At 56.4% G+C, this 10134-nt stretch overlaps 1 protein-coding gene and 1 long non-coding RNA gene across 2 annotated transcripts in view; one reads left to right on the top strand and one right to left on the bottom strand.

Annotated features, from left to right (window-relative positions):
* Positions 1 to 384: 384 nt before the first annotated feature.
* The window catches only part of SCARA3 (scavenger receptor class A member 3), a 20026-nt gene continuing 10276 nt past the window's right edge, over positions 385 to 10134 (bottom strand). Inside the window, exon 6 of the mRNA XM_006081946.3 lies at positions 385 to 2209. Coding sequence (XP_006082008.3) covers positions 1758 to 2209 — 452 coding nt within the window. The 3' untranslated portion in view covers positions 385 to 1757. The remainder of the gene's footprint in view (positions 2210 to 10134) is intronic.
* Positions 2201 to 7012, top strand: LOC111826530. Its single transcript, XR_002829881.1, has 2 exons — positions 2201 to 3613; positions 5894 to 7012. It is a non-coding gene; the product is annotated as an uncharacterized LOC111826530 (long non-coding RNA).

Raw genomic sequence — 10134 nt, forward strand, 5'->3', positions numbered from 1 at the left:
CAGTGTGACTGAACAGCTAGGGGACCCCTCGTCCACTGGTTCCCCTTCAAGGGCCATGTGAGGCGGAGCCCCTGAAGGCATCATGCCCCCGGCGGGCAGAAAAGATAGCAGACACCTCCCCCTTGGAAACACTCTTTACACTTGGAGTGCGGGAAACGAGTTAAGTCGGCTCGCGTGAATTGCGGTACTCCGCGGGAGCCGTCTTTAACTCGGTTCATATAGATTTGCGGTGGAGTGCGGGAAACGTGTAAACTCGGGCCGATTGTAACTGCGTATTACCAAATATTTGTTTGTAATCCACCCTTTTGGTGGATGGAACAAAACCAAAAGACAGAGCCATCTTATATTTTGGCGGGAAATTCACCCGCACTCCAAGTGTTTACTGAGTCAGTAATACTAAGTTGCATGATATCATATGTAGACGGGAGAATTACATGGCAGTGGGGACGGGCAGGAGTGCAAACCAGTTGCACATCTATTCCGAGAAGGGAGGTGGCATCACGGCCACGGGCAGGGGGAGGGGCTGGTCTCTGAGTCAGGCTGGATGCTCGGGCTCTGCTGGAACACAGGCCGGGCCGCTGCACAGCGAGTGGAGCCTGTGGGCGGCCTGCTCCCTGCTGGGAACTCCCCGAGCTCCTTGCTGCCAGGGTGCGCAGGAAGTTGGAGGTGGGCGAGGGGTGACGTCCAAATGAGCCCCTTGTGGGTGTTCAGGCCTGTCCCTCCTCGTTCAGTTGTGCTGCTCATACAGAGGCCATTCCGGGTCACGGTGGGGTGAGGTCAGTGGGCAGGAGGGTGCAGAAGGGAGAGCGGCTCTGTTATGGGGGCGGAGGGAGTCAGTCCTCCCCCAGCCACCAGACTGCCTCCCCCAGGAATGGACAGCAAGGGGGCCAGCTCTCTAGGCAGCCCAGTGACCAAGGCCTTCACCACCCCTCCTCCAGCTTCCACGTGCCGGGCGCCACTTTGACGGAATGCTCCAGTGCCCGGAGCGTCCCTGCACGGGTGAAGCTGCTGTTTAGATGTCTTCTGGAATGCTCCTGACCGGAGGAGGCCGGGATGAAGCAAGGAGTTTTCTGACATGTGGAAATCGCTGAGCTCCTGGGGGCACCGTGCGCAGGGCCGGAGAATGACAGCCACGGTGGGTTCCTCTGTCCTGGGCGAGTCAGGCGGGTCCCAGGTCTGCTCCCATGGTTATGGGGATGGTCTGCAGTTGCCAAATCCACCCTGTCCTTCCAGTTTGAACCACAATCCCCTGTAAGGGTTTCCCTGGGTCTTTTCAGCCACCGGGAGCCCCGGGAAAGTACTGGCTGGGATGGGTGTGAAGGTGCTGGGAAGACTGGAGTTGGTCACCAATTCAGAGGCAGATTCAAGACCTTCCTCCCGAGGTAGCCACCTCCCTGGCTGGCTCAGTCACAGGAGAGGGAGGTGGTCTCTCTGCCCTCTCCTCTTGTCCAGCCAGGGAAACCCAGTTGGCCCCCCTGGCCAGCAGGGAAATGCATGTGTGCATGTGTACACGTGTGTGTGCGTGTACGTGTGTACGTGTGTGTGTGTGTGTGTGTGTGTGTGTGTGTATGAGGGGCTACTTTCCAGGGTACAGTCACTACTGGGGAGCCCAAAGGTGCTGGGGCCGGCCTGGGGGCAACCCCCTTCGGGATCAAAGGAGCACAATTCTCTGCATGTGAGGCTTTCTGGGGACTCACTCTGCCCTGAGCCCCCTTCCCAGCATTCTGTGAGGCAGTGTCTGGGACTGCGGACCCTCCTCAGTAGCGAATCTGGCTTCCTGGTGGGCCTGGGGGCCCAGGAAGGCCAGGGGGACCCTGGATCCCTGGTTCACCCTTAGGTCCCACAGGCCCCCGCTGGCCTGGTGAACCTGTCTTCCCAGCAATCCCCGGTTTTCCCTGAGGCCCTGAGGGCCCTGGAGATCCTGGGGGCCCCTCTGGCCCCGGGGGCCCCACATCCCCTTTGGGGCCTGGCTGTCCTCTTGGGCCTCCAGTTCCAAAGCTGCCCTTCGAGCCTTTGAGGCCTGGGAAACCCCGCAGGCCAACCGGCCCCCTTTCTCCCATGGGTCCAATTTCCCCGGGCTGCCCCTGAGGGCCCTGGGGTCCCGGGGGCCCCAAGCTGCCAGCGTCTCCTTTTGGTCCTCTGCCACCAACAGGCCCTTTCACACCCACATCTCCCTTGAGTCCTCTTGGTCCTGGAGGGCCGGGGGCGCCTAGGATTGGAGAGAAGAGGGGAGAGGTCAGTCCGTGAGGGGCAGGTCTCTCGAGGCGTTCTCATGAAGTAGGTGCAGGGCACTGGGCACTGTGACGCCCGCGGGTTCGACAGATGCAAAGCCCAGGTCTGCCAGCTGCAGACTTTGGGAGTTCAGGCGGGTGACTTGACTTCCCTGAGCTGACTCTACCGTCTGTGAAGCAGGGATGAGAATACTCACAGATGCTGAGAGGACACGTGTTCAGTGTCCAGCATGAGGCCTGGTGCACGGTGGCCACTCCTTGTTCTAACTTCAGGCCTCGTCCATAGTTCTACACGTGCACTCAGGTTGGGGACTGACAGCTGGACAGCTCTGGGAACAGGCCAAGTCTGTCCAAGACTGTCTGTCCTGCTCCGGCTGGCCTGGCCTTCCACACCTCCTCATGGTCTTTGTTTGCTGGACTCAGCCCCGCCACAGCCCACTCCCCAGTCCCAACTCCAGGCTTTGCTCATGACCTGTTTGGCAGCTGGGGCCAGCGATGAAGTCAGGCAGTATGGAGGAGAAGGCCAAGAAAATGAGGCATGAGAAACAGATGCCTCCCAGTGTGCGTGGGCACAGCAACAGCCCAGAAAAAGGGCAACTCCTCCAGGAAGCATACCCCGACCACACCAGCCTCTCCTCTGAGCTCTCGGGGCTACCGCCTTCTGAATCGTTTACTTGGCATGTGGAAAGAGAAAGCATCCCTTGGAGACTATCCGGTGGACCCTGCTAGACTGTGGAACCCCTGGAAGATAATGAGGGTCATGGCTCACATCCTCCATCCCAGGCCCAGAGCCTGACACACGGCAGGGAGAGCTCAGTACACACCTGAAGAAGGTGATTCACCAAATGGCTGTGGACACCTGCTCCCACCCAGCTCTGGCCTAGGGCCTGGGCGAGCTGACAAGATGAAGACATGGCCCCTTCCTCAAAGCGCCCGGTCTAGAGCTCAGGCCAGGGCTCAGATGGCCTGACCAACCTCTGGCTGCGTGGACCTGCAAATCACCACCTCCCAGAGCTGCGCTGACCCTGCGGACACAAAGCAGTGAGTAGCCGTCACTGCCCGAGGCACTCAGAGCGCTGGGAGCACAGAGGAAGGAGAACCATCTGGCTCCTGAGGACAGCGGGCAGTCGTGGAGGACAGCGTTAGGCCGCCAGGGCCAGGGCCCAGTGAAGGCCTGGCTTTCTGCAGCCGCCTCGGCCTAGAAGTGGTGGGAGCAGAACCCAGGCTGGCCTGAGAGATGAAGTCCGGTGCCCACAGTCGGCTGTCTGAGAACTCTGCTGTGACATCATTCGCTTGGCAAAGAGAATCCTGCAGCTTTTGAGCTGGGGAGGAGCCAGCCCAATCCTGTCATTTCACAGAGGAGGCAACGAAAGCCCAGAGAGGTGAGTGATATCCCCAGGGGTCCCTGTGTGGAAACCGGAGCCCAGGTGGCCTCTCAGAGAGAAGGGATCCTGGATGCGGGGCGCTGGGGGCCCTCCCAGGGGCTGTGGTCCAGGGTGTGTCAGGGCTCCTTCGCTGGCTGATGCCACCTGCTGCCACCCCTCCCTCCCCTCGCTCTCCACCCCTGCTGCCCCTCTTGTCTCCGTCCCGGAGTGTGTCTAAGTGGGACAGAGTGTCCTTGAATTCCGTCCTCTATTGCCATCTAAACTGGAAACTGGAACCCAGACAGAGTCAGACCTCCCAGGGCCAATAAAATCTCCCTGCCCCCGCCTGCCATGCCACCTCCCTCACACAGCGTGGGCTCCGCTCACGTGGCCTGCCGGCAGCACAAGCACAAGCTGGGACTCCATCACCAGGCTGGCTGAGGGTGGGGGTGGCATTGCCCTGGCCTGGGAGCAGCTCCAGGCAGGATGTGCCCTCTGGTCCACAGCGAGCCCCACCCCCACCCAATAAGGCGGCCAGAACAGCACAGAACAACACGGGCACAGGGAGATGCCTGAGCAGCGGACGGCCTCCCCGAGCCTGGCAGGGCGGGCTGGGAACTGGCAAAGCCACCGCCCCGTCTTCACCCCAACTCTGCTCTTGGCCCCTGGGCCAGCTGAGGCTAGGAATGCAGAGCCATTCTGAGGAGGCGCAGCCCTAGAGGCCAAGCGGGTGGACAAGAGTCAGAAGGCCATGGAGGGACACTGGGCAAGTCCCTGCCCATTCGAGCTCGGGTCCTTGTCTATAAAACTGAGAGTCTCACCCAGGGCCCCCATGGCTCCATGAGCATCCCCGCTCCTCCGTCTGCTTCTCTGGGCTCAAGCTCGGGCTGCCCTAGGAACCGGCTCCCAGGGCTTGCCCCCAGCTCCCTGGTGCTTCACTCTCTTCTTACAGCCACTCTGAGGCTTCCACTCTTGTCCCCTGGGTAAACGGTCCCCAGTCCCTATCTCTAGCCTCGACTCAGGAAAAGCCTGAGAAATTGCACCTCGACAAGGACGCCCTGCCCTGCCTGGCCCCCGGGTCCAGCTGGAGCCCCTGCACTGTCTCCCCTCAGTCTCCCCTATTCCTTCCCTTGTCACCATCTCCGACGGGCGTCCTCTCCTCCCTGGCCCTGACTAGTAAGGGGCGGAGTCAGGATTCAAACCCAGGCCTGAGAAGCTCTGAAACCCATGCTCCTTCCTCCCCACCCCGCTGCCTGTGTTCCTCATCACACGGTGGCTGGGGCTCTTGGCCCTTTCCCTATCCGTCCTTCCCACCCCACCGTCCTCCCACTGCCAGGCCTCCTGCCCGGGTGCTGCCCGGAGGAGTGGGAGGGTTCCCACAGAGAGGGGTGCAGTAACCAGAAGGACTGTCTTCCTCAGGTGAGCCAAGCCTCCGCCTGTGGGTCCCGGGTCAGCCATGAATCATGCGGTCAGAGAACAGGGCTGGCCAGGGAGGAAGTCAACAACCGTAGGTTAGTGGTTAGCACGGGGGAAGGCATGTGGACGGAGGCTGACCGAGGCGCTCTCCAGGACAGGGCGCCCTGACATAGCTGGGAGTAAGATCCTGATATCACAGAGCTAAAGGGCCAAGGACAGAGGCCTGAGTGCTGCTCTGAGCAGTGGGGGACATTTCAGGCAAGAAAAGCAGCAGTGGCCGGGCTGTGCAGCTGAGCTGGGAGCGGGGACAGAGACTCTGGAGCCCAGGGAGGCCCATAATTACTCAGGAAGCCAGAGGCTGTAATTAGGCCATCCTGGCCCATTAGGGCAGAGCCACAACTGAGTGCATGTCTGGGACAAGTAGGTGGTCCGCACTGGGAACAGGGAAGGGGTGGGAGGATGAGCAGAAGTACCTAGTCTTTCAGGGCCCCAACACTGCCCGCCGGGGGATGGGGTGGTGCCTGGGCAGGAGGGGCCCAAAGTTCATCTCGCAGCCAAAGCAACAAGCAAGCTTACAAGGGGAGAGGACAGAGAGACAGAGAGGCGCCTCTTGGGGAACTGGCCTGGTGCCACGGAGGGCACAATGACCTGGAACTCGGGGGATGTGGCCCAGCTCCGGTATTAACACACTGGGTGGCTGGGTAAGGCTCTGCCCCTCCTTGGAGTTCATTCCCTAACCTTTCCCAGTCTCAGGCCACCTTTCTGTAAAATAAAGACACCAACACCTTGTCCACTGTACGAAGTTGAAGTGAGGCTAAAATGAAACCAAATGTGTGCATGGGCTTTGTCACGGGAAAAGCTTCATCTCTCATGTGTTCTTAGGTCGAATGCAACAAAGATACGAACTACTAGAAGATGAACCAAAAGAATTATCTACTAATGCCTCGATGGAACATTGTGATCCAGAGGTCACATGGACACATAAGTTAGAGGAATACTGTGGGAAGATTTCAGTTACCAAGGAAATATTCAATAACTGGCTTTGTTGCAAAAATATGACAAAGACAAGCAAAACCTACTCTCCCAGGAGCCCCCAAACCACCAATCTAGATTAAAGAAAAAATGGTCCCTAGTAGCAATAGAAATGCTCAATGCTACAAAATGAAGGCAACACAGGTTCGAGACTAAATAGATAAAGAGAACCAGAGAACTAGAGAGGTTAGTTCTAAGTTTGAGCTCTGAGGAGAGAACAGAGCTGTCTGGGATAGTGGGGGGCCTCCCTCCTTCCTCCTGGGGCTCCCTGGGTGACTGGCCCAGATATTGGGCCCACCTGCCAACTATATGTTCTGGGACTACCAGATCTCCCTGGTTACATAGTCTATTCTCTAGAGCTAAGAGCTGCTAGATTTTTAGGTTGAACAGTCTTCCCACAAAGACACACACTTCCTGGGAAGGGTTCAGGGAATCTGGTTGTAGCCATACAAATTCCTGTGAAAAAGAATCCTGATTATGCCCTAGCCAGTCTGCTCAGTGGTTAGAGCATCGGCCGGAGGACTGAAGGGTCCTGAGTTCGATTCCGGTCAAGGGCATGTACCTCAACCCCCGGTCCTGGTTGGGGCAGGTGCGGGAGGCAACCAGCTGATATATCTCTCTCACATAAGATGTCTCTCCCTCTCCCTTCCACTCTCTTTAAAAATCAATGGGAAAACTATCCTCGGGTGTAGATTAACTTCAACAACAACAAAAGAATCCTGATTGGGAGTCTTTGGAACCATTTTCTAGGGGGAAAAATTGTTGGCAATATTGCTGTGAAGGACTAGAATGAAAAAATAATGGTATTTGTTAAGGGTTGACTTGTTTCCCCTCACAATTCATGTGCTGAAGTACTAACCCCCAGTACCTGGGAATATGACCTTACTTGGAACTAGGGTCTTTGGAGATAATCATGTTTGAATGTGGCCCCAAACATGTATCCTATATAATAAAAGCCTAATATGCTAAGTGTCTGACCATTCGTTTGACTATTCAACCAGTCGCTATGATGCACACTGACCACCAGGGGCAGATGCTCTGACCGGTAGGTTAGCTTGCTGCTGGGGTCCGGCTGATCAGGACTGGGCAAGATGGGCTGGACACACCCTGGACAAATCTGTGCACTGGACTGGTTTCGGCCCAATCCCTGCAGGCCAGGCCGAGGGATCCCACCAGTGCACGAATCCATGCACTGGGCCTCTAGTAACTTTATAAAAAGGGGAAATTTGAACTCTGACAGACACACAGAGAGGGAAGATGAGATGCATCTAAACTTGCATCTTGGGGAGTCAGAAAGGGCTCTAACGGTCTGTGTGGTTGGTTGGATGAAACAAGGACCACAGAGAGTGAGTTAGAAATGCTGGGCCTGCCTTTGTTGAGGAAGGGATTCAAAGACTTAGGGGGACTGTCATGTTGAAGTGGATTTCTCACTTGGGACCTAGGCACCCACCCTGAGGAGGTCCATAAGACAGGCCTTTCACTACACTGTGAGAGATAGTTTGTGAGGGGAGCCCAGCATCCTAGGAGGAGCTCTGTGATCTTTCTTCTCCGTAGGCCAGACCTCACAGGGGGACCTGCAGTCACTGAATTCAGAAATCTAAGTGCAGTGGGGGTAACTGGATCCCATCTCAGGGTGGCAGCAGCCTGGTGGAGACATCCACCACCAGAAGCAAGGTGGGTGTGGGTACTGAATGGACAGAGAGTCAAAGCAGCAATTACAATAGTCCTACATGCCGGAATCATGGCGTTAGCTTGCTGATCATGGTGTTCCTGGAAGTGAGATAGGCAGGAAGCCTACTAAAGCTTTACTTATTCTGTATAAACAGAAAGTTCTAGGTCAAGTGAATAAAGTCTAATCTGAATCATAAAAACAGAGAGTTGTGGCCCCTCAATCAGTTCTCAGACTTGAGCCAGTTTACAGCCCAGCGCCCCTTGAATGAAGGGGAGGCTGGGTCCCCCAATGAGGGACTCCCGTGCACTACCAAATGTTTATATGCTAATCTTTCTCCCAGCCTTCACCAGGGAACCACAGCCTTTCGCCAGGGTAACTGCACTGGGGAAAAGGAGATAATCAGGCCTTTGGGGGGGCCACTGCCCGCTGGCTCTGACCTGACAGATTCCAGGGGACCCAGGGTCCCTGTGGCCCACCAGTCAGAAAAGGGGCTTGTGGAGGTCAGGTGAGCAAGTCCATCTCACCATGGGCCCAGGGAGTCCCCAGATCCATCCCGTGGTTGCTCCCCAGTTCTGGGATGTGTAATTATGCTAGACGCACTGAGCAGCTGGCAGCATCCCCACACTGGTCCCTGGCCTGGGAGTGAGGGATATTATGTGGGAAAGGCCAAGTGGAAGCCACCAGAACTGCCCCGACCTGGAAAATAGTGAACCAAAGTAACACCATGCTCCTGGAAGGACTGCAGAGATGAGTGCCGCCATCAGGGCCTACGGGACGCAGGGGTAGTGATGCCCCCACACCCCCATCCATCCTTCCTGTCTGGCCTGGGCAGAGAGTGCTAGGTCTCTGAGAAGACAGAGGGTTCTTGTAAACTTGACCAGGCGGCGACTCTAATTGCTGCTGCTGTTCCATATGTGGCTTCATTGCTTGAGAAAATCAACACATCCCCTGGGACGCAAATACTGATTTAACAAATGCTTTTCTTGGTCCATCCCTGTCCATAAGGCCCACCCGAAGCAGTTTGCTCTCTGCTGGTAAGGCCAGCATTACCGACTTCACGGTCCTACCTCAGAGGAATGTCAGCTCTCCGGCCTATGTCATAACCCAGTCACCTTTCTCTTCCACAAGATACCACCCCGGCCCATGACACTGATGACATTACGCTGACTGCACCTAGTGAGCAAGTGAATAGGACCTCACGCTTTGTTTCAGCTCCACGTGTAAGACATTTATGTGTCAGCGGGTGGGAAACAAATCTGACCAATTTTAGGTCCTTCCACGTTGTTGGAATTTCTAGGGGTCCTGTGGGTGGGGCATGTTCCGATATCTCTTCAAAGGTGAAGGATAAATGGTTGTATCTGGACTCTCCTGCAATCAAAGAGGAGGCGCCACCCCTACTGGTTTCAGAGGCAACAGAGTCCTCATTTGGTTGCGCTGCTCCATCCTGTGTAGTGAGCGGCCCAAAAAGCTGCTCGTTTTGAGCAGGACCCAGAACAAGAGAAGGCTCTGCAACAGGTCCAGACTGCCATACGAGCCGCTCGCCACTCAGGCCATCGGATCCAGCAGGCCCAATGGTGCTCGAAGTGGCAGGAGCAGAAAGGGATGCTTTTTGGAGCCGCTGGCAGGTCCCTACAAGTCAATTGCAGCGCAGGCCCTTAGGATTTGGGTACAAAGCCCTGCAGATAACGAATCTCCTTTTGAGAAACAGTTCTTGGCCTGCTACGGGGCCTGAGTAGAGACTGAATGCTTAGCCATGGGCCATCAAGTTACCATGCGATCTGAGCTGGCCGTCGTGGACTGCTTGTTATCTGACCCACCAGGCCATGAGGTTGGGCATGTAGAGCTGCACTCCACCTTGTCAAATGGACAAGGTACACAGGTGAAGTTGTATGAAGAAGTGGCCCAAATGCCCATGGTCCCCACTCCTGTGACACTGCCTTCTCTCTGGGGCGTCATGGGAAGTGCCCTACAATCAGCAGGCAGAGAAGAACACTCCTAGGGCCAGGTCTGCATCATATGCAGGCATCACAGTGCACCGCCGTAGCACCGCAGCCCAGCTCTGCAACAGCTCTGAAGGACACGGTGAGCCTCCCAGTGGGCAGGACTTCTGGCCGTGCTCTGTTTCCTTGGAAGGAGAAATGGTCACACAGGCCCTCGAATCACATCATTTCATTCAATGTCATTTCGTTATCATGTTGATGAGAAGAAAAAAGTCCATTCAGGCCAGGGCCACTGTCTGGGTGGAGTTTGCATGGATTTTCTCTAGGGACTTTGGTTTCCACCCACATCCCAAAGATGGTAGGTGGTAGGCGTTTCTACGCTGTCCCAGTCTGAGAGAGTGTGGATGTCTGAGTGGCTCTGCTATGGAAGGGTGTCCCGTCCGAGTGGGGTCCTATCTTGCTCCCTGACCTTCTGGGAG

Source organism: Myotis lucifugus, unplaced genomic scaffold (genome assembly GCF_000147115.1).
Source record: "Myotis lucifugus unplaced genomic scaffold, Myoluc2.0 scaffold_1, whole genome shotgun sequence".
NCBI lineage: Eukaryota > Metazoa > Chordata > Mammalia > Chiroptera > Vespertilionidae > Myotis > Myotis lucifugus.